This window comes from Nannobrachium achirus (assembly GCF_963921795.1).
Source record: "Nannobrachium achirus genome assembly, chromosome: 20".
Lineage (NCBI taxonomy): Eukaryota > Metazoa > Chordata > Actinopteri > Myctophiformes > Myctophidae > Nannobrachium > Nannobrachium achirus.
The window spans coordinates 48,174,097-48,199,535 of record NC_137827.1 but is presented as its reverse complement, the minus strand read 5'-3'; the positions used below and the strand labels follow the sequence as shown (position 1 = coordinate 48,199,535).

General features: G+C 41.3%; 1 protein-coding gene across 1 annotated transcript in view; it reads left to right on the top strand.

Moving 5' to 3' along the window:
- Positions 1–25,439, top strand: part of slc4a11 (solute carrier family 4 member 11) — a 227,040-nt gene that overhangs the window by 132,551 nt on the left and 69,050 nt on the right. Inside the window, exons 6-7 of the mRNA XM_080751219.1 lie at positions 14,252–14,333; positions 15,840–15,963. Coding sequence (XP_080607345.1) covers positions 14,252–14,333; positions 15,840–15,963 — 206 coding nt within the window. The remainder of the gene's footprint in view (positions 1–14,251; positions 14,334–15,839; positions 15,964–25,439) is intronic.

The following is a 25,439-nucleotide window of genomic DNA, read 5'->3' as shown; positions in this document are numbered from 1 at the left end:
CTTAATCACCTCCTTCAAACAGCCTGTGCCAACACCCTCCACACTTTGAAGGATATACATAATTTCATTGTGCGTGTGTGTGTGTGTGTGTGTGTGTGTGTGTGTGTGTGTGTGTGTGTGTGTGTGTGTGTGTGTGTGTGTGTGTGTGTGTGTGTGTGTGTGTGTGTGTGTGTGTGTGTGTGTGTGAGTGAGAGAGAGAGAGAGAGAGAGTGAGAGAGCTTTGTTTGCATGCAATCAGAACAATGAGAACTTATATGTTGCGCCATATGATCAGGTGGTGTTATTAAATGAATCTCTTTACATAATGGTAGTATAGGAACGTCACTCACACACAGAATGGATGGATGGAAGTCTCTATATGCTACTGTATGTGTCTGCACATCCCAAATATATATATATCCCAATTTACAATGATTTAAACTGCTTATTGGCATGGCATATATAAACATATAGAGCGTACATACAGATGTGCCCGTTGAGAAGTTCAGGCTTTCTGGTATTTATCCTGAATTCTTTCTGGAAATACTTGTTTTCTCAAGGTCATAGGCGGCGGGTAATGAAGTTCTATGCTGGGTATTTTACGAATGATGTATAATATATGTGTGCAGCCTTAGGATGCTTTGTGTGTGTGTGTGTGTGTGTGTGTGTGTGTGTGTGTGTGTGTGTGTGTGTGTGTGTGTGTGTGTGTGTGTGTGTGTGTGTGTGTGTGTGTGTGTGTGTGTGTGTGTGTGCGCTGTTGCTGCAGCCGCACGTGATGATCAGTTGATAATTCAGCAAGGCTAAATTGGTGGTCGGGCTTCAATTCGGATCGATCGACATGCGTCATGCACTGACAGTGACATGTGATGATGCGCGCAGCGCACAGCTCCTGGTGTGCGTGGCACTGTGTGCTCGCGCTAATGCAGCAGGCACAGGTCGGAGACTTCAGCAGTAAGCACGGAGCATGTCCCTGAGTCCTGGGTACCTGTAAATGTGTTGTAAGGCTGACCCAAAATAATAGAATATTCAAAGCTTTGTTCGATGGCACGAGGTTCTAACTTGAAAAAGAAATTTGAATAATCGTCCGCGGCCGTTTGTCCTTTGGGGGGGCCGCGTGCCTTAGCTTGCACCTCGCTCCACTCCAGCGTGATAACGTCACCTCCTCCTCACACACATGTTAACATTACAACAAGCTGACAACAACAAGAGCAAGCATGAAGCCACGAGAATGGTCGCCGATAAAAAAGAAAAGAAAGAAAAGGCAGCGTGCTGTCACAGATAAAGCCTCAGACACCAATGTCTGAGTAACATCACCCATGCATGATGCAACTATGCGATGCGGTCACACGTTTCTGTGTCAAGCCCCCGACACCAATGTCGGTGTAAAGGTCTTTACACACTGCTGCGTTTTTCGGGCCGAATATCGGAGTGAATTTCGGAGTGCGTGAATAAAATAATCAACCTCACGTTATGCCAATCACGTTTGCACACTGCCGCCCGTTTCGTATTTATTTTCAGACCAGGGTTATTATTTCAGTCCCTTGCTCTCTCTCTCTTTCCTCTCTCTCTCCCTGGCCTACGGCTTTCGGATTTCCAAAACGCAACGAAAACACGCATTGCAGTGTGCAACCACCTTTACATCCATGCATGCTGTTGTTGCTGTCCTCCACTCGCTGACAGAGACACAAGCTTGTTCTTCATCAGGAAACAAACTGCGAAAATTGGATTTTCCAAAACAGACCCTGTCACTCGTCGATCCCATTTTAAAGAGGAAAGAAGAGCTTAAAACCAACTTCTTAGGATTACGTGGTGTTGATGATGACAGATTTATATCCGATCTGCAAACTCAAAACTAGTCGCGCCCGCCTAGTTTTCTTGACTGTGAGCTTTCGGTTGATGACACACTGCAGTGCAATTATTTACTATACAATTATCTACTATTACATTTGCGTGTTTACACATTGGGAGTTAATCTCATCAGAACCACCTATCCTCTAGCCTCGCATAGCTCTGCGTGGATATTATATTAAAAATGGCTTTGGACACAATTGGTTAAACCAGACTAATACTGGACCCTGATTGGTCACCCAACTCTTCGGGGTGAGGAAATGGATTCACAATATTGAGCGGGCCAGACCCAAATCCGCCAAGGGCAAATCTTTTTGCACCGGTGGATTCATCTGATTCCAGGCTGCTACCAAACCTCAATACAGGAGTTCCTCGGGGCTACATGCTGAGCCTTCACCTCTACACCCTGTATACACAAACGGTTGCATAGATACAGTATGCCGTTGCTGTCGGCTGGAAACCTCGTATCTCCAAGTCTCCAATTTGTACGTTCTTTCGCAAAGTAGCCCTGCTTCATCATACAAGGCCTTTGCACAAAAGTAGTAAAAACAGCCAATCTACAAGCCAATCTACAAGCACACCTCGCGGTGCGAGGCGTTTGTGTGCTTCTAGATCAGCTGTTTTCACTAGTTTAAATCATTTTTAAAGTGATAAATGCAAAACGAACGGTTTTGGACATACAAGGTTTTCACCGGACAACGACGATGCACAGCTACAATGTTATCATCAAGTATGCTGACGAGCGACGACACGAGCGTGAAGGGCCTGATCAGGTCAGCGATGAGGAGACAGCAATGTTCGAGAATACAAAAGAGACGATCGTTGACTACAGGAAGCTGAGAAGAGAGCACATCTCCATCCACAGTGTTACGCTGGAGAAGGTCAATGGTTTCTCGGCGTACACACCTCTGAGAACCCACCCAGGGACGTGCTGGGCCCCTGATTCAGCACGGGAAAAAGAGTTGGAGAGGCCCTATCATTGCGCGCGCTATAGAGAGAGATCTCTCTCTATAGCGCTGCTGCTACTCAAAGATTTGTGACAAAGTGACAAGCCAGTGGGCCAATTACATGAGTTATATTTCGTCGTTGTCGGGTGGAAACCTTGTATGTCCAAAACCGTTTGTTTTGTATTTATCATTTTAAAAAGGATTTAAACTAGTGAAAACAGCTGATCTACAAGCACACAACGCCTCGCGGTGCGAGGCGTTGTGTGCTTGTAGATCTGCTGTTTTCACTACTTTTGTGCGACGGCCTTGTATGATGAAGCAGGGCTTTGCTTTGCGAATTATTTTTTTTTACAAATTTGAAACTTACAAGGTTTCTGCCCGACAGTGACGATTTACTTTGTTGGCCGCCCAGTCCCCAAAATGGAACAAAGGCCGGCATTTTTTTATATTTTTTTTCCTAATGGCCGGCCTGGACCGGCCGGGAATGGGGAGTTGTCCCGTTTGGGAGTTGTCCCGCTTTTCCCAATGGCCAGCACGTCCCTGAACCCACCACACGTGTCTCTGCAGCCTCGGGCAGCTGAAGAAATTCCGCATGAGCGCTCATCCTCAGACCGGTCTATCTACCGATTTTTGCATTACTCCCACAAATTTTGTCCAAACATCACGCAAATCGGCACACATTATCTCTAGTCGAAGTGGATCCTTCCGATTTTTCATATTCCGTTGCCGACTTCCGAACATTGCTGGCCCACAATAACCTACCTGACCTGGCGGAGACCTGTGCTCAGAGGAGCACCTTTTCTGTCATCGTCATTATTTATCTATCAAGTTCTCCTCTCAAAATCACGTAATCTATCAGTCAAGTTCTCCTCTCAAAATGACGTAATCTATCAGTCAAGTTCTCCTCAAAATGATTTAAGACACTGCCTTTGTACAGACAGTACAAAGGGTCCTTAGCCAATGAGGTGCAGCCAAAGGGTAGATCTTTGTGCCCATACATGGTGTTACATGCGAGCCCACACTGTTTCGTAGGAACAGTATGTCTAGTTAATTATGAAAACAGTCACATCTTGTGTCCGTCTGTCTACTCGGTTTGACACTCACCCTCTGACATCACTGAGATGTCAGGGGAACCACAGTAACAGAATCCCTTTTATGTCCATATATGGAGATCCCAGATGTCATCAATATAAGCCCATATCTAACAGGACTTCATATGGGAATGAATGACCATATATGGAGGCCACATCGGCCACATACCACACTAACAGAATCCATATATGGCCAAGACAGATGGCCAAGACAGCCCATATCTGTGTCTGGTTCAGACAGGGATCTCCATATATGGGCATAAAAGTGATTGTACCGGTATGTATGATTGTCATAGACGTCATAGGACTTTCGCATAACGAATAACTGAGTAAGCATGTTTGGGTCTCACAGCATATCTCCATATACATGGATTTCCATATATGGGTATCAGGGGTCTCTATTATGGGTATACATCACTGGCCAGATGGCCAAGACATGGCGCGACCTCGCCCTTTAGGGCCCTTAGGCGTCTTATTGCTATGTGTAATATCTGAGTGGATCCCAGAAGTCCTGTGATCAGCACTGATCAGGAGAGAAACATAACCTAAAACAGTGGTTCTCAAACTTGGGGTCGGCACCCAAAGTGGGGTCCCCAAATTATTTTGTGGGGTCCCCAGACGATTAGCTTAATGTTTTTTTCTCACTCAATGGTAAACAAACCAACTCACAGCGTAAGTGTATACAGGGTATCTGCACATGTATTATTAAGTGACAATTTAAGGACTTTCAAGACCGTTTTAATACCAAACTGGCCAAACTGTCAAATATTATGTAAGCAAGAGGCGAACATTGTGAAAATAGCTCACAACGCAACAATATTTATCTGAGGAACCGAGTCACATTAAATGTAATACCTACAATTCCAAGTACTTGTCCGGGTGGGGGTTAAAATATGTTTATTTAGGGGGTCACGGCCTAAAAAGATTTGAGAACCCCTGACCTTAAAGCGTGGCTCCATGAACGTTCAATTTGGACTTAGCTAAATTAGTTTCCCAGCTGCCTCCCCTCCGGGATGTAAACGGCTCACTCCCTGTAAGTGCTACATATCGTCGTTGTCGGGTGCAAACCTTGTATGTCCAAAACCGCTGGTTTTGTATTCATCATTTTAAACATGATTTAATTTAGCCGATCTACGAACATCGATTCCCCTAAACTTGTGACAGATTCCATTATCCCCGTGGGATTTATGAAAATCACAAACTGTTTTTCCACCCCTCAGACCAAACTGTGCGGAATTAAAAGGATTACAAAAATAAATAAACACACCCGGAGATCAAAGTGAACAATGCAGCCAGCCTGCTCTCGGCTCCTTCCTGATGTTTCGTCATCACTTTTCTTTTAAACCATTCAGAACGGGTACACATTATTGTGTATCATTATTTTACGCTTTAACTATTGGAAAATAGCAGATATACAAGCTCACAGCGCGGCACCGAGTGCCGCGCTGCGAGCTTGTAGATCTGCTATTTTTGAAAAAGTTGTGAAAATGGGTGCAAATCTTTGAATATAATGTATTTTTTAAAGCGAACGTTTGTAACAAAAATTTTGCTTCTGGGGGGTCCCTGGAACTAGATATTTTGAGATGGGGGTCCGTGGCCAAATACATATCAGTTTGGGGGTCCTTCACATGAAAAGGTTTGAGAACCACTGACATTGTAGTCTCTCAAGAGCAGACTAACTGAGCTCCATTTAAGTGAAAAGGACCTTTTCTTTGACGATGGCTGGCCAGATTGCTGACATAGAAACATAGGTTTTTCAAAAAATCTTAGAAGGATTCAAAAGACACTTATGGAATCGGGTCAAAATTCTAATTTTCACGATTTTTCAAAAATAGCAGATCTACAAGCTCGCAGCAAGCTTGTATATTTGCTATTTTTTTATATTTAAACCATAAAATATTGCGTAATACTGTGTTCAGGCCTAAATGGGTTAAAGTTTGTCACATTTGATATGCAGTGTGGGAAGGGGGGATAAAATCCCCCCGTCTGCAGAATCCGATACAACAGGCTTTGTTTGTTTGTGTACCAAAAGCTGACGAAACCATGTTGAAATCTCTTAATAGATGAGTTAATTTATTATGTGTGTGTGTGTTCGTGTACATGAGTTTTATTTTATGTACTCTCACTCACTTGATCATCACTCTTAATGACAAACCTGTTGTTTGCCCAGCCATCTTCACTCTAATGCCTAAGCCAGGTTTATGTAGGCTAAAGTCGTTCTGGCACTGACTCTACCCTCGTATTAGTGCGAGGGATAATTACCTGCTGTTGTGTTTGCAAAACCGAGAGTGTTGATGTGATCGAGGTTGCGTCTGTCAACTCTGACCGTTTATCATTTTGCACGCTAGGCATTAAGTGATGTATTGTACAGACAGAGAGGGCAACAGCAGAATAACCTCAAATTACTTGATTACCAACATTATATGAAGGGCTGCAATTAGCACATAAAGCACTTTAAAACAGAATATGAAATCTTTTCAACAAACAAATCAACATGAAACATAATCTACTATTGGTCTGATTAACCACCTAAGCCCTTTTCATACTTACTCGTGCATACAGTGTATTGGGAAAATAGGCGATCTAAAAGCTCACAGCGTTGCACAGCTGCTGCTGTTTTTCTATTTTTGAAAATTCTCACCTTTAACTCATACCCTGCCAAAAAAGACGTTTCTATGATAAAAACGTCTTTAAAACGTCTTTTTCACTATGGACCTCCCTGCCAGACGTCTTCTGAACGTCTTTTTAAAAAAAAAAATTAAAAAAAAAAAAAAAAAAAATTGAAATTTTTTTTTTTGAAAAAAATATTTTTGGACCTCCAACAGTGTACTAGGCATGATCGCGATCGCGAAATTGCATGTTTAACCCCCATACCAACCCCATCTTTCAAACATGGCAGCCATGTTTGTTTACATTTGAAGAAAACATAAGGGCTCCTTTCTCCTGAATGCCTGAACGGATTTCCAAGCGGATTTTTTTGTTTGAAAGCTGTGAAAAGCATGCACATGCATAGTGCATGATCTGTGCACGAATGTGTGTACCAGCGTGCACACTATTTTTTTAACCCTTTGTTGGCGAACCGGCAATATAAGAGGTCATCCCATTTTAAAGATGGCACCGACTGAGTTAATGACGGGCCAATTTATTTTCGATCATTTTATTAAAATTGTTAATTATAAATATGATTGATTAAATGTATTAGTTTGATCGTTGCACCCATAGCAATAACAAGGAATCCAAGAAGGCTCGAGCCGCCTCGCCCATGCAGATGATAAATGCTACACAGATTCATACATCCCTATTCCCTAGAATGTTTATTGCATGACAGAAACGTGATGAATAATGAACCAGGAGCCTGAGAGAAAAGGTCGAACATTCTTATTTTTCTATTGACACGGGAACATTTCCTGAGTGACTACATGTGTGTGACGACACAGAGACTCGCCTGTCTCTGTGTTACAATCTGACACTACATTATGTTAGTTATCCAAGGCAGCTGTTTAGTTTAGCTTGGTTATCAGCATACTTTATAAAACGACCAGCATACATTATTAAACGATGACGCACAAATCAAGACAAGAATCTCAAATTATGCATAACAAAAAAATAAAAAATAAAAAAATAAATAAATGCTAGGTTCAAAAAATTGTTGCTCATATGCTGATCAGGTCGCAGTTACTATCAAAACCTCCACCGGCTGTCAGTCAGTCACACTTTTGCCCTTCTCATATCTCCGGCACCGTTCCCCCGATCCATGCCAAACTTTGCACACACTCTCCTTGGCTGCCAAACCACTACCTCCACTCATTTCTCACATGGCCCTCTTCTAGCGCCACCATGATGCCGATTCTTGCAATACACATTTTTTGGACACTGCTCCAAAAAATGTTGCCCTAAAATCACGCAAATCGGTACACAGCATGTCTAGAGTCATGTCATCAACATGGATCTGTCCCGTTTAGCGCCACCATCGGGCCCATTTTTACATGCGACTTGACGGTTGATTATCTCCCGATTTAGTGAGTCTTACTGATATGGAGTAACATTGTCTCATACAGTATATCTTGGTACAGCCCCATTAGGAGCAGAATTGCTAACCCTGACAGCTTTGGTGATGTGGCTCTGCTCGATGAGCCACGCAGGGAATTGAAGCTCTAATCCTTGCTGCAGTGGTAGTGCTCCATTCAGCTCTACAGAACCCTCAATTATAAGGGAACTCAGGGAAAAAGAAAGTCGTTTCTGTATCTTTATATCGTCGTTGTCCGATGAAAACCTTGTATGTCCAAAACCGTTCGTTTAGCATTTATCATTTTAAAAATGATTTAAACTAGTGAAAACAGCCGATCTACAAGCACACAACGCCTCGCAGCGCGAGGCGTTGTGTGCTTGTAGATCTGCTGTTTTCACTACTTTTGTGTCACGGCCTTGTATGATGAAGCAGGGCTTTACTTTGCGAAAGAACGTACAAATTTGAAACTTGGAGATACGAGGTTTCCACCTGACAACGACGATATATTGTCACTGTCAGGCTGAAACCTTGTATCTACAGGTTTCAAATGTGTACGTTTTTCCGTAAATTAAAGCCCTACTCCATCTTACAAAAGAGTTGCACAAAAGTAGCGAAAATAGCAGATCTACAAGCACACAACGCCTCGCAATGCGAGGCGTTGTGTGCTTGTAGATCTGCTATTTTCACTATTTTAACACGTACTGTAGGGTGCCCAGGATTATTCAACATTTAATCGGCAGGTGCCCATGACAACCAGCCATTTTACCTTCTTTTGAAGTCCTGGCAAAAAAGTAAATGTAATCCAAGTATGTCCTGTTTACTTTCACGATAGTATCTTCTTTCAGTCAGGACAGTTTTCGAACAATCGCGGGCATCGGTGCTTTTGTAACGGCCGCGTTTTAACCATGAAGGTGATTTAAAAGTTACATAAGGAGAAAAATGCATATTTGTGCAGCAGCGTAACACTGAAGTGAATGAGGGAGACAAGACTTCCCGGTCACGTGATCTTGCGCTGCATTTTGGGAAATGGAGTTGTCACCGTGGTAGATTTGTACAGTAGCTACAGATTAATATAGTTTACCGTACAACGCGTCGAACGCGTCAATGGGCACAGGGTGACATCAAAGACATTGTTGCGTTGGCACGTCATGGACCTCTAATGAGTTAAATCATTTTTAAAATGATAAATACAAATGGAACGGCTGTGGACATACAAGGTTTCCACCCGACAACGGCGGCGAAGAAGATGGTAGCTACGCGGTGGAAACCTCCTCATACGTTAACGTTTCGCCAGTGGGCCTTGACCTTTCTAGATATAGTATATTTAGAGCAGTCGATAGCAAGGTTACACGGAGCAAAAGAAGAAAACATTAATATGTGGTCGGACATTGCAGATAAGCTTAAGGCTATGATTCAAGAAATCACTATATAGTGGTAACAGCCTAGCACAGGCATGCACTATTGTACATTCCGTGTTGGTCCGGGGAAAGGGGGTGGGTGGGTTTTCTTTTCCTTTTCTTGTTTTGCTATTGTTTGTGTTGTTTGTCTGTTAATTGCATTTTTCTTTTGATTAATGTTTTACTTTTTCTTGTTCTATTCATATGTATGTCTCTAATTTCATGTTATGGAAAATAAAAATAATTGATAACAAAAAAAAAAAGGTTTCCACCCGACAACGACGATATAATATATACACACACACGCACACAGTATTTCCCCCCTGATTCTATTTGACCTGAAAAAAGTTGAATTGGAGGTGATGTTGTAGCAGCTCAGGATTTGCTGTAATCTGGAAGGCTTGAGGCAAAGCAGCCTTCCCGTCCGTCCGTCTGTCTGTCAGTCTGTCTCGCCGTCACCCTTTCAGACGGTCCATATTTGTGACATTGGCCAAGCAGCTTGTTGCAGTGGTGGAAAAAGTATTCAATTGTTTTACAATTGTTTTTTGTTTGTAAAAGTATCAATACTGCAATATAGAAATACTCTGTAAGGGTGCCCTCACACCAAAATACCTATGAGAGTGGAATCCGCGTTTTTTGCAGAAATCCTCTGCTGGCATGAAACCGCTTCACTCTCATTGAAATGCATTGGCGGAACGCGGATTCCACTCTCATAGGTACTTTGGTGTGAGGGCACCCTTACAAGTAAAAGTATAGAATTCAAAATGTACTTGAGTAAAAGTACTAAATTATTGGCATCAAAATGTGCTTAAAGTACCAAAAGTAAAAGTACAAAAAGTTTGAAAATGGCAATCTACAAGCTCACAACGCAACGCATTCGCGACGCGTTGTGAGCTTGTAGAATGGCTATTTTCAAACAGCTTAGGTATAGAATAGGGCTAAAGTGGTTCATGTATGTTTTATAATATCATAATTTATATCTGCAAAGTAACTAGTAACACAAGATTTCAAATAATTCTATTGGAGTAAAAGTACAATATTTGGATCCGAGATGTAGTGGAGTAAAAGTATTGAAAATTGGAGATACTCAAGTAAAGTACAAATACCTCCAAAGTGTACTTAAAGGAGCTATAGTTAACTTTTTCTTGAAAAACGGATGCTAAAATAAAAATAATGTTTTAAAAATATTTTATAAAAAAATAAGCTTCATATATGTGTTTCAATTAAAAAATGACCACAAAAAGCGTAAAATAATGATAAAATAATCATTTTGGCCATTGTCGGGCCGAGACTTTGTTTACATCCTAGTCTAACCCTATCAAAGAATAGACTAGAATGTAAACCAAGTGTCGGTCTGACAATGGCCAAAATTATTATTTTATCATTATTTTACGTTTTTTGTTGTCATTTTTGAATAGAAACACATATGTGAAGCTTATTTTTTTATAAAATATTTTCAAAACATTATTTTTATTTTAGCATCTGTTTTTCTAGAAAAAGTTGACTATAGCTCCTTTAAGTACAGTACTTGAGTAAATGTACTTTGTTACACCACTGGCTTGTTGGTATGGAAGACCACAGACCTCTCTCTCTCTCTCTCTCTCTCTCTCTCTCTCTCTATCTCTCTCTCTCTCTCTCTCTCTCTCTCTCTCTCTCTCTCTCTCTCTCTCTCTCTCTCCATATTAATTGTCAATTTGTCTTTCGCTCTCCAACTCTGTTTCTCTCTGGCTGACAGCAGTGAGAAGTTGGATGGGTTCTGATGATTACATGCCTCTCAGGCTTTATCCTGCTATTAATTGAATTGAATCCCCGTCCACGTCCTTTACTTCTCTGCCCCCCCCCCCTCTCTCTCTCTCTCTCTACCCCGCTCTCACATGTCCCTGTCCGTCTCTCTTTCTCTCTGTCATTGTCTCTCATTATGTCTGTATGCACGACCCTCTTCCTTTCATTTTCTCTATACCAGTCTCTCTCTCTCTCTCTCTCTCTCTCTCTTTCTCTCTCTCTCTCAGTCACTCACTCCTTGAGGACTGTGATACTGTTGTCATGGTGACACCCCATCATTCTCTGGCATGAATGGAGGATGCCTTATTGATGAGACGGCCAGAGAGAGAGAGAGAGAGAGAGAGAGAGAGAGAGAGAGAGAGAGAGAGAGAGAGAGAGAAACAGAGAAAGAAAGAAAAGAGTAGAGGGGAGCATAAAGACAGATACAGATGGCAGGAGAGAGAGAGAGAGAGAGAGAGAGAGAGAGAGAGAGAGAGAGGAAAAGTCATACGAACGGAGAGAGAAGGGGAAGGGGGAGAGTGGTATGCTGTTGTACAGAGAGCAGGGAAAGGAGGAAGGTATACTGTATGCAGAGAGAGAAATTGTGAGAAAAGCTGAGAACAGATAGAGAGAGAGAGAGAGAGAGAGAGAGAGAGAGAGAGCAGAAGCCTGAGGGAGAATGATGTTGATGGCTTAATGATAAGCCCCACTGATTCTGACACTAAACATTTTCTGGCTGTAACTGTCCAATAAGGCAGTAATCAATGACCCCCAGAGTGTTATGTATTTGACCCCCCCCCCCCCCCCCCCCCCCCCCCCGCCCCCCTCCATCCCCAGAAGAGAAGATTTATGACAAACAAGATTATTACATTATTTATATTTTTCAGAGATTTTCAAAAATAGCAGATGTACGAGCATGCAATGACAGTGTGAGCTTGTACATCTGTTATTTGTTTAACATAGCCGACATACCGGTATAAATGGACAAAGTGATTAAATAAAAACGACTTAAATACTTTGCCTGGGACCCCCTGGAAGGATCCCTGGGGGTCCCCGGACCCCGCTTTGAGAACTACTAACTGCAATAAGGATCAGTGGAATGAAGAGAGGAATAGGAAAGAGTGAAACATGAAACAAAACGTCACTGTCAGGCAGAAACCTTGTATCTCCACATTTCAAAATTTGAAAATAAAAAATGTTGTATTTATCAATTTAAAAAGGATTTAAACTAGTGAAAATAGCCGATCTACAAGCACACAACGCCTCGTGTGCTTGTAGATCGGCTATTTTCACGAGTTTAAAACATTTTTAAAATGATAAATACAAAACGAACGGTTTTGGACATGCACGGTTTCCACGCGACAACTACAAAAAGCAAACTGGCGTGATGTGGATTGAGAGGTGGGTGAGGCTACACATTATTGTGTATCATTATTTTATGCTTTAACTATTGAAAAATAGCAGATATACAAGCTCACAGCGTGGCACCGAGTGCCGTGCTGCGAGCTTGTAGATCTGCTATTTTTGAAAAATCGTGAAAATTTGAATTTGAAAAGTTGTGTTCCCATTCTGAAGAGTATCCTTGAACGCTGTGAATTTCTCCTTCAGCCAGCAGCACGGTGGCCTCGGAGAGGGAGAACTCTGGTTATTATTAGGAGAAATTGAACTGGCTTCTTCAGCGAGGCGCTGGAGTCGCGCACGGTTAATGATTTCCGTCGACTAAAGTGGGCGGCATAATGACATTTTTGATGAGCGTCCATGCATGCTGCTTAGAGAGGATTTATAGACATTGCCTATAAGACATCCATTCTCAACCTGCGGGGCTGAAGAGCACAGGGGGAGGGGGTCCACGAGGGTATTTTATATGGACCCCAAATATAATTAATGATACATTAATAATAAATAAATGAATACCAGTAAGACGCCTAAGGGGTGAGGTCGCGTCATGTCTTGGCCATCTGGCCAGTGATGTATATTGGACCAGTTTCCCATATATGGACATATATGGAGACCCCTGGTAGCCATATATGGAGATCCATGTACTGTATATGGAGATATGCTGTGAGACCCCAAACATGCTTACTCAGTTATATGTGAAAGTCCTATGACGTCTATGACATCTGACATCATACATACAATCCCTTTTATTGTCCAATATTAAGCCCATATCTCGCAGGACTTCATATGGGAATGCCCATACCGGTATATGGAGGAAGACAGCCCATATCTCTGTGGCTGGTTCAGACAGGGATCTCCATGTATGGGCATAGAAGGGATTGTATGTTGTGATGTCATGGGAACCACTCTGTGTGTGTGTGTGTGTGTGTGTGTGTGTGTGTGTGTGTGTGTGTGTGTGTGTGTGTGTGTGTGTGTGTGTGTGTGTGTGTGTGTGCGCAGACCGTGTGTACATGTAGCGTAACATATACACAAACATTTTTGTATGGTTTCACCAAAGCTTTGTGAAACGACGAGTCACTGCTAGTTTAGTTTATCCACATCAACATCATCACAGAATCATTCCACACTGCAATCCAACAATTACCGGCTGATTGAAAATGCATAGGCCGAAGCTCAAAGCTTATTCTTTTAGTTTAGTTTAGTTTGCAATGTGTTTAGTGTGGTGATGAGCTGAGTAATGAGTCTAAAAACAAACAAATAAATTAACAGACGCTTCCAAACAACGCATCCAACGTCAGCATCGAAGCAAGAGCTTTTCCTGAGCAAAAAAGAGAACTTCAGGAAACAATGTTTCCACAGTGTAAGATAGGGTAATAGGTACATGTCTTGTATTTTCAGGACATATTTTACTGTATTTCTGCTGAATTGTCAGTGTGCATATTCTGAATGCGTTGCTCACTAATATATTTTGTTGATTTCAATGACAGCAGATCTACAAGCTGGATGAGCTTGAAATGTAGATCGGCTATTTTCATTACTTCTTAAACATTTGTTTTCATCATTGCATTTTCTTTTTTATTCATGAAAAAGCTTTTATGTGGAATGTCTTTTGAAAATGGAAAAAAAAAAAAAAAGAAAAGGGGAAAAAAAGGGACCCATACACACACACACACACACACACACACACACACACACACACACACACACACACACACACACACACACACACCAGAATTAGCACAGTGAATGGGTGTGTATGAGAGAGATGGGAAGTCAACCCTCTTTTTCCTGTGTGTGTGACCTTTTACCTGTCGCCTGCAGTCCACCTGCTGTCAGAGACCATCCAGGGAGTGACGGCCACGGCCACAGGCATCCAGTACCAACAGTCCTGGCTCTGTATCATGTAAGTACTCTGTGTGTGTGTGTGTGTGTGTGTGTGTGTGTGAGTGTGAGTGTGAGTGTGAGTGAGAGTGAGTGAGTGAGTTTCTCTGGTATTTTCCTCCTATACAGTATACTGTAGAAAGTCGATGGGAGCCCAACTTCATTTGGCCACTGTGGCGACCCCGAAGGTCGCAAACTCGGGCGCCCTTGCTAAATCATTAGAGCATGCCCTATCTCCCTAAGGCCCCCGACTAACAAGACAAGCAGTACGAAAGCCCAAATAATATAACAATCGATACTGCAGGCCACAGGCCACAGTAAACGATAGAGATGAAGTCATTCTTGGGTAAACTACTCCATTAAATGCACTGAAATATACACCTTGTTTGACACTCATTTATGATTATTGAGTTACGTTAATGATCATTAGTTCAGTGAATCCATCTAAATGATTGAATGTGTTTATTTTGTGTCATTTGGTCTTAATGTACACCTCTACAGTCTACATGTGTATGTGTTGCGTGTCCTTTGTAGTGTCCTGAGCGTGCGTGCTTGTACTTGTTTGTTTGAAAGTGTGTATATATGTGTATCCTTGTTGCATGTGATTGGATTGCACTGTGTTTGTGCGTGTGTTCATTTGTATGCATTCTACACATAGTGAGGTTAATCTATGGAAATGAGGTGAAACACTGACATTTAAAACACTATCCCATCTCATTACCTCTCTCTCCCCCGTCTCACTCTCTTTCCCCCCCTCCCTGTGTCACTACCTCTCTCCCACTGTCTCACTCATTCTCTCCCTCTCTCTCCCCGTCTCATCGGTTTCCCCGTCTCATTGCCTTTTGTCTCACTCACCTTTTTCTCCTTTCTTTTTTACCACTCACTCCCTTATTTCACCTCTGCCCGTCTCGCTGACTCTGTCCTCGTTTCACACCCTTTCTCTCTGTGTCACCCACTGTCTCCATGATATCACTCTCTTTGCTCCCTCTGTTTACCTCTCCATCCATCTTTGTTCTCGCTCCGTCCACCCGACGGTCTCTCGTTTGTTCCCCCTTCTCCCCTCCCAAAATGTCTTCACTCCTTCTCCACATTACCTGTTTCCTCCCTCTTTCAATTCAATTCAATTCAATTCGATTCAATTCAATTCAATTCAATTCAATTCAATTCAATTCAATTCAATTCAATTCAATTCAAATAGCTTTATTGGCATGAATGTAACAATTACAATATTGCCAAAGCATCAAGTGCAGTGAAAAAGAAAAGAATAATAACAAAACAACAATATTAACGTACAAATAAAATACAATATTCATCATTATGATAAGTCATAATGATTCAAATGTGTGGAATTGATCTGTGTGTGTCAAGATATAGTCCAATGTCAAGATAGTCACATGAGTGTTTAGTCACTGTGCTTACAGTAAGTGCCTCAGTTTGTGACATTATCCTCTTTCACTCTCTCTCTCTCTCTCTCTCTCTCTCTCTCTCTCTCTCTCTCTCTCTCTCTCTCTCTCTCTCCTTCCTCCAGTTGTAATGTGAAAAGTCTCCAGAGGCGTCACGTGTGCATATCCCGCCTGGACAGACCTCAGAACTGGGGGGAAAACTGCTGCGAGGTCCGCTACGTCATCCTCATATTGGCCCCTCTCAAAATGGTAAATAACGTTGTTTTTAAAGGCTCTTGTGCTTTTCTCAATTTCAACCTTTTTCATATCAAGTTCCGTCATTATTCGGCATTTGAGCCACGGACCACCATTTGATGAGATTTAGCCTCTCAGACCCAAAACGTAGAATATTATTTGTTATCGTTGGATAGGATTTTGTCCACAATTCCAAGCTGTATTGATGTGGTACCATAGGACTGATACCCGGCCGATCAAAATAACTTCTTCTTACATTCTGTAATTGTTTAGACTTGTAAATGTAATAATGGAGGTGTTTAACAATAATTTAATTGTTGAGAGCGTAGATCAGTAAGGGATCCATTTGGTAACCAACTCTCCATCATTTAGCTGGGGACCACCTGGGACCCCCTCAAGGACCACTGGTGGTCCCCGGACCACTGTTTGAAAACCACTGGAATAGAGGAGAGGACTATGTATCATGCAGCACAGGTCGTGTGCTGGTTTTGATATGTCTTATCAAAGTCATGTTTTGACGAAGTTGTAGTTGATGCCCGCTGTCCACTCCACACACAACGTCCCTGCAGCAGTTGGTAGACTGCTACACATTATGGATATGACTTGCTCGCCAGTGATCGCCAGGTCATTTTGTTCACTTGTGTTTTGATTAAAGGATGCCTTTGCTTGTATTGTATGGTTTTTATGGTAAATATTCACACAGCTTTGCCTGGGGGGAGCACTTTTACAATCCAATAAGAGCCCAGGGCAGCAGATGTCATTCTGTGGCTTTGCAGTGAACTGTGCATTTCCTTTGTTTCAGTCATCATCTGTGCCAGTGAAACTGCGCGAGCAGGGAGGGCACTTAGTTTGCGGAAGCGTGCACGTGCGTTTGTGTGTGTGTGTTGGGGGCGTGTAAGGGGCGAAGGTGTATCCAATTACCATAGGACATACATGGGCAACTGGCGGCCCGGAGGCCACATGCGGCCCCCACCTTCACTTAATGCGGCCCGCAGGTTAATACCGGAATACTGATTTCAGCTTGACCTGCTTTATTTAATTCCGTCAATCTATATTAGTAGCTTAATGACTAGTATAGTAGTATTAAAATGTATAAATGTACATATATATATATATATGTCCATGTATTTGTATTTAGGTTCATAAAGTTAACATGAGTAACTAAATGCATTTGAAATTAGATGAAAATGTTACGTTCCAATTCCAATTAAAAAACAAAACCAAAAAAAATATCAGGATTCCAATTCAAAAGAAGCAAAAATAGCCAATCTACTGCGATGCGTTTTGAGCTTGTCGATCTGCTATTTTTGCTTCTTTTGTATGAGATCACTAGAATGACAATGTAGGACGTAGCAATATGCAATGTGGCCCTCTGGAGCGAAGGTGGAAATATAGTGGCCCCTGCCATAGGATCAATGCAGACAGCCCACCGACCATTGCTGGAGTGGTTTAGATACCTCCAGGCAGTGCTTCTAGCTTTCATCAAAGCAAATGTGTTATTTACAGTTTCATCAAATAAAACTTTTCTGGAGTAGCTGCCTCTGAGATTCAGTTAAAGTCAGACAACTTTTTTTATATATGTTTTATTTATTTATTTGAAATTCAGTTGAACTGTAAAAGAAATTATTGAGCGTTACAGTAAGTATGAGGCTGAAATAATGCAGATGCATGGGAGTCTGGCAGGCTGCCGACACAATATTTAACAAATTGAAATGCCTCCAGGCAAGTGCCAACGTTTTGTTCTTGGGGCGGTTAGGGGTTTTATGGCCTCCATTACCCTTTATGTTATTATATTTTCAAATCTCCTTTTCATTTCAGTTAAACGTCACTTTGCTTTGTTGAGCTGGAGTTCAGCCGTTTCTTTTCTCTTCCAATTGTAACGTTTTAATGTATTTGTTGCTCAATTGTCTTTTATATGTAGAGCTATATATTCGTCCATGCCTTACCCCTTATCCTTTAAATTCTTTGCCTTTTTTTACTATTTTGAAAAACATTTAAAAATACCGATCTACATCGGCATGTTGTTCCTAGTGTTAAGGTCTTTGCACACTGCTGTGTTTTTTCGGACGCATATCGGAGCGAATTTCAGAGCACACAAATAAAAATAATCGACCTCACGTTATGTCAATCACGTTTAAACACTGCCGCCCGTTTCGTATTTATTTTCGGACCAGGGTAGATGTTTTCCGATTTTCATAACTGTCGCCACTGGGCCCTCCTTCACAAATAATACTCAATTAAATGTTTTAATTGCGACCAAAGGTCGCAGTTTAGTTACGACCGAAGTTTGCAGTTTAGTATGTGAATCGGGAACATGCTGACTCTGTCTAGACGTGTACACTTTTTTACGGTCTATGGGTTTATCGCTCTGACATCACACTCTGGCTTCACTGTGATGTCACACTAACAGATTCCCTTTTATTCCCATATATGGAGTTCACTGATGTCATCAATATTAAGCCATATCTAACAGGACATCATATGGGAACGCCCATATATGGAGGCCACATTGGCAACATACCACACTAACAGAATCCATGGCCAAGACAGATAGCCAAGACAGCCCATATCTGTGTGCCTGGTTCTACAGACAAGGATCTCCATGTATGGGCATAAAAGGGTATGATGTCAGATGTCATAGACATCATAGGACTTTCACATAACAAATAACTGAGTAAGCATATCTCTATATACAGTACATGGATCTCCATGTATGGGTACCAAGGGGTAACTGGTCCAATATACTGTACATCACTGGCCCAGGGCGAGGTTGCTTGTCTGCCTGAGGCGTCTTACTAGTTATATAGCATTAAAACTACTTTTAGAAGTACAATTTATCCAAATAGCTACTTGAGTAAATGGAACGTGTTACTGCCCACCTCTCTTTGTTATTTATTACCGTACAAAAACATGGTTCTTTTGTCAGTGGTCCTTTTGAGGATGTAACATTCAGTGTTTGAGTCTGACAGCCTAAGGAAACATCTTTCAGTTTCAGTTTATTTTTTATTTATAGTACAAAATCACCCCGAGGGGTCTCTGTGCACTTCACAACAGGGCAAAACAAGACAGTTTTCAAAGAAAATAAAAACAGTCAAACAGTATAGTCAACAACAAAAGAAAGCAAAAAACAACAAAAGACAAGACAAAAAGATCATATAGAAGTAAAACAACACAATGTTAACACAATGTAGAACACAATATTAATGACCACGGGCAGTAGGATTTGGTCATAACAGTGGTAATGGACTAGGGCAAACCATAGTGCAGGCAAAAAAGGTGTTTTTTTTAGCATGGCTTTAAAAATGTCAAGGGAGTCAGCATCCCTGACAGCTTGAGGGAGAGCATTCCAGAGATATGGGGCACGGTATGTGAATGCTCTGCCCCCAACGTGATTTTATTGGGTGTTGTGACTGTGAGCTGACCGGCATCTTGGGACCGTAGTGGTCTTCCTGGGATGTATGGTTGTATTAGGTCTGACATATATGATGGGGAGAGTCCGTTTAGTGCTTTAAAGGTCAAGAGCAAGACCTTGAAGTCGGCTCTGGCCTGTATCGGTAGCCAGTGAAGTGCTATGAGTGTTGGTGTGATATGATCGTATTTCCTTTTCCTGGTTAGTACACTGTAAAATAATTCGCTGTAAATTTACAGTAAATTACTGGATACTAATTGCATTACTTTCACAGTAATTTTCACAGTAAATATTGAGCAGTAAATTACTGTAATTTCACAGCTGTGAAATGTTAGTAATTTACTGTGATTTAGCAGTATGTATTGCAGTTATTTACTGTAATATTACAGTAGTTGCCTGTATTTTTACACTATTACTGTGAATGTAAGGCTGCTCAGTAGCCAGTAATTTACTGTAAATTTACAGTAAATTGTATCTAATACAGTAAAATATAGTAAATTTGAATTCATAGGCCCATTCCCACTGGGCCAGATAACAGATTAAAAAAAGCTCTTTCTCCAGATATTTTTCCATTCAAAGTGGATGGTAGATACAGATAAAAAATATCTGCCACAGATATTTCTTTTATCTGTGACAGATATTTTTTTATCTGTATCTATCATCCACTTTGAATGGAAAAAATATCTGAAGAAAGAGATTTTTTTTTATCTGTTATCTGGCTCAGTGGGAATGGGCCTTAACTGTGATTTTACCATACATACACAAACATGCTAAAACAAAAACAAAAAAAATACAACTTCATTCATTTAAACTTTTTATTGTACAATTCCAACACAAAGTGCAACATTTCAAATGGACAAAGAAGAACCACACCAGTCTCTCTTAAAGCCTTTTACTCAGTAGAAGTGTTAAGTCTACAAACACTCCTGGAGTTTGGTCTGGTGTCTGGAGGCACTCCTTTTTAACCAGTTTGAAAACTGGTTGTCATAGACTTTGGTTATTTAGGAGACTGCAACACAGTTTTCCTGTGAAACTCCAGGAGTGATTTTGTGGACTAAAAAACTTCACCTGACTTTGTATCAGCATGGTGGTGAGTAGATACAACATTTTCCCTTTTGGGTGAACTGTTCCTTTAACTGCAAAATAACTAATCTACTCACCCTCATGCCAGTTGGAACAGAGGTGAAATGTGTCCATATAACACAAATGGAGGTTGCCTTCACAACTTGGGGAGAAATGGAGACTGGTTCTCTCTGGCAACCCTCCTGTGTGTTATATGAACACACTTCAGCAGGCACGAAGTATGTGAAGTACACCTCAACATTGCACTCAGTCACATAAGTCCTGAAGGTATAAGGCAACACAGCAGTGTTAAAAACAAAGCTACCTAATGATTACAGTATGCACCTTGCTAACATGCAGGCCGAGACAGAAGAGACAAAAGTGAAAGGGCATCGGCAAAGAATATTGGCAATTTTACATATCCAGATAAGAATAATGGCTGGTGGAGTTGGACAAACAAGAGTAGGGCATCTGAAACACGTATGAGTGTGTCTCATATTGGAGTCCTGAATGCCATCGACCATTCAAAGTCCACAAGTTTTCTCAAATGCGTATGAGTGTGTCTCATATTGGAGTCCTGAATACCATCGACCATTCAAAGTCCACAAGTTGTCTCAAAAGTGTGCTCACGTGTGGGTTGATACCGCCACGCTTCTTCGATTTGGAGCCTCTCTCCCACGAAGCACCTGTAAACAATAAGACAAGACAACAACTTTTAGTTTCACATAGATATATATTGCATCGTTTATACAAGGCACATGCAGCGGTTCCCCTTTCCCTTAAGTAAACGCTACACCAGGGGTTCCCAAACTTTTTTGTCTCAGGGTACCCCATAAATATCTTTTTAATCCGAAGCACCCCTACATTATAATTTTCACTCCCAGCACCTTATATTTATAGCATATCTACGTTGTCGGGTGGAAACCTTGTCCAAAACCGTTAGTTTTGTATTTATCATCCATAAAATGTACTAAACTAGTGAAAAGTGATTATGTTGAGAGGATAACGTTGCGATAATAGCCATTTTGGTTAGAGCTGTACTTAAATGACACTAAATATTTGTCCAAATAAATACATTCCAAATATTATCAAATGATCTCGCGGCACCCCTGGACTGCCGTCGCAGCACCCCAGGGTGCCCCGTTACCCACTTTGAAAACCCCTGCCCTACACACCACAGAAAGAAAGTAGTACTGAGAGTAAGTAACATTCAAGTATCAATGTTGCAAGCAATCCAGTATAATGTTTCAGTACACACCATCCTCAGGAGCAGATTGAAGTTGTAGTAGATCGCGAAAACCACAGCTATCCAATAATGATCCCATCGTGTTGTCCCATCACCACTTGTTCTTCAATGGACAGCATCCAGGCCATAGACTTCATTAAATCACCTGAACAGAGATACCCATTATGTGATATTGTAGAGGTGAAATGCTAATTGAACAAGAGTAGAATTTCAATGATCAGCAACATCACAAACTGTGACACAACTCACTTTATTTTGATTTAACGGGCATTTAGGACAATTCTCAAATTAGGGTCAGATTCAGCAATGTTTTTTTTGTCTGGGATTTTGAAGGGTTTTTGAAGGTAAGACAGAAATATAAGCCAGATTTAGTCACTTTACTTACACTATTTTTACAACCAGGTTGATGAATCGTCTGGGGACCCCCAGGGGTCCTTGAGGGAGTTCTAGGGGGTCCCCAGCTAAATGATAATTAGGAACTAAATGGACCCTTATTGGGTATGTAACTCAGAACCAAATGGACCCTAACATGTCAATTGTGTTCCCATTTGTACACTCAGAATTAAATTAACATAGATTTTACAATATACTGTAGATTGGGGTCTCAGAGATTGATATGCTATTAAATGGGGGGTCTGTAGCCTAATCTTCTCTTATGGGGGTCCCTGGCATTGCTTTTCAAATGGGGTCTACTGGCTTGTCAATTCGGGGGTCCTTGACACGAAAAGGTTTGAGAACCACTGCTGTAGATCAAGACACTGATCAGCTTATGTGAAAAGTAGCTTATGATCATGTAGATTATAATATAAAATCCAGATATCAACAGTACCTTGAACAATCAAGCAGGGGGTGCTTGGTAATTTCTCTGTCCTCTGCGCATCGGCGGCTGCGGCACACGCCTGTAAAATAAATAAGACAAGACAACAACCACCTCAATGACCATGCCCAAGAGATCTCAAGCTGACACCAAACTCTCTCCAGGACCTCCTAAACCTTATCTAGAACCTCAATCAATTTGTCAATCACATTAGATCTACTTTGTATTATTCTATGCCAAATTCTATTAACAATGTTAAATTCAGTATAATTAATTTTCATTAGCCTATAAGTATAATACCTTTGGATAAACTCCAGAGTGCACGTGCAATCCTCAGGATACTGCAGACATACTTGTTCTTCAATGGACAGCATCCTTCCAGGCCCAAGGTTTCATTGTATCACCTGAACAGAGATACCCATCGTGTGATATTGTTAAGAGGTGAAATGCTAAATGCATTCCACAATCCACACACACACACACACACAATTTATTTATGCCCACAGAGTGGTGTATCACTCTGTGGCATGTACTGTTTTGGTACATTAAAAAAAAAAAATCTTTCCAAAATGTTCAGTTTATTTTACTTTAATATTATTTGATGAAGATAAAAAATAAAATCTCTATTCAAACACATTCCAGTATTTTCTGACTTACATTATTAGGTATGCTAGGTATGCTTACATTATGATATTAAGGGGGAAAAAATCACCCTATGTCACCCTAATGACCATAATGTCTCACATGTGGAGAAAAGGGGAGGGGCGAGGAGATTCCAACAAAGTCAAAACAAAGTTTTAATGTAGGCAATTAAATATATAGATGTAATCCATGCATAAGGATTTAAGGACATTATACTTATGATGGGATTTCTGACAGAAATTGAATTTATGCTCCTACTGCAGTGGACAGCACAACGTCAGGTATGCTAATAATCAATCATTAATCTGATGGTGTCACCCGTCGAATATAGACCAACTACAGCAGTGGTTCTCAAACTTTTTCACGTCAACAAACCCCAATTTAACACTTATCTGCCAGTGGACGTCCATTTGAAAAGATATACACGCCAGGGACCCCCATAAGAGAAGATTTTTAAGGCTCTGTAGTGATTCCATTTTAATTTCAAGGACCCCCAGGACACCCATTTAATGGCATTTCTATCTCTGAGATGATATATGTTAATTTAACTCTCAGAATGTACAAATAGAACAAATGGACCTGTTATCATTTAGCCAGGGACCCTCTGGAACTCCCTGAAGGACTCCTGAGGGGTCCCGGACCCCACTTTGAAAACCAATGATCTACAGACTCCTGTGTCGTGACGCTTGGCTTGTGTTGTGGATCGGTTGCTTTTACAACAGCAACTTTTAGCCACACTGGAGCATAAAACCTCCCCCGCGGTGCAAATATTATCATTGATATAGTTGAGAACCAAATGGACCCGGCGTAACGCGTAAGGATACAACAACTGACACAAGGATTGTCTGTGGTTCTCAAAGTGGTGTCCGGTCATTATCGCGTCTGGGTGATGAAGTTCCAGGTGGTCCACAGCTAAATGATAGGAACCAAATGGACCCGCATTCTTCCCCGCGCGTCGGCTGTATTGAACCGGCGGGGCGAACGTTCCCTACCGCTAGTAAGCAGCCAACATATGACACTAAGCCCCGCTGACGTGAGCCTGTGTCCACACCGAAACCACACAATGGACCCGCGTAACTCGTGCGTCGCGGGAGAGCTCCCCGCGCGTCGGTCGGCGAACATTGCGTAGCCGACTTACATAACACTAAAGCCCCATGGACGTGAGCCTGTGAGCGGCACAAACCACACACACACCGGCTTGGCTTACAAGCTCACAGCGCGGCACCGAGTGCCGCCGCTGTGAGCTTGTATATCTGTTATTTAGTTACTTATAACGGTGTGTGAGGGAAACACACATTTAAAATGTTATTACAGACATGAAAAACTTCGGCGGCAGTGCTGCACACAATTTGCTGGAGCAAGACTGATAGCACAACTATAAGGTGGAGGAGAGAAAACTGACTTACCTTAGCAGAGCACTGTTATGAACTTCACACGACTTCTGAAAGCTCCTTTGAATTGAAAATAATTTCATAATTCCATCTTCACCATCAGTTCACTGCTTCTCCCTCTCACAATGGATGAAAATTTGAAATGAAATCCCACAATGCAGCGCGGTTCAAGTCATTTGTTGTGATATCACAATAACATTCTGAACACAATATTTTATTGTGAGATATATTGTAAAGTGTTGTGTAATCCTGATAACAATTTAGAGTACAGTCATTCGTTGTGTTATCACAGAGGATGGTGTGATTACACAGTAATATTCAGAATACAGTATTATATTGTGAAATAATAATGTAAAGTATTGTGAGATCCTGGTAATTTTGGCTGCAGCGTTTTTGAACTAGCCTGAGGCCATTTGTTGCTGTTAATGGTAGTCCAGAGAAAAGTGCATTACAGTAGTCTAATCTAGATGTGATGAAAGCGTGGACCAGGCTTTCAGAGTCTGGAAGTGATAAAATTGGGTGGATTCTAGCTAAGTTGCGTAGGTGGAAGAAGGCAGATTTTGTGATGCTTTTTATGTGGTGTGTGAAGGATAGTGACGGGTCGAATACTACTCCTACGTTTCTGATTGTTGGTTTATGATTAATTGTGCTTTTAAATGGTCACTTGGTAGTTTCTGTAAAGTTTTCCAGTTTTATTATAGAATCAGGCTGTCATTGTTTATTTTAATAATACACAGTATACCGTACAGTACGTCTCTACTTTATAGCCTCCTCCAGAAATCAAAGTTTTCATTCGTAAATACATTTTATAATTGTATATTTCCGGGAGAGGCTGGTTCGTTCACGAGGCTATCTACTTTAAAGACCACACAATCTTTTATTCTTCTTCTTTTAAAACTCTTACTGCAAAGGAAGCATCTTTCT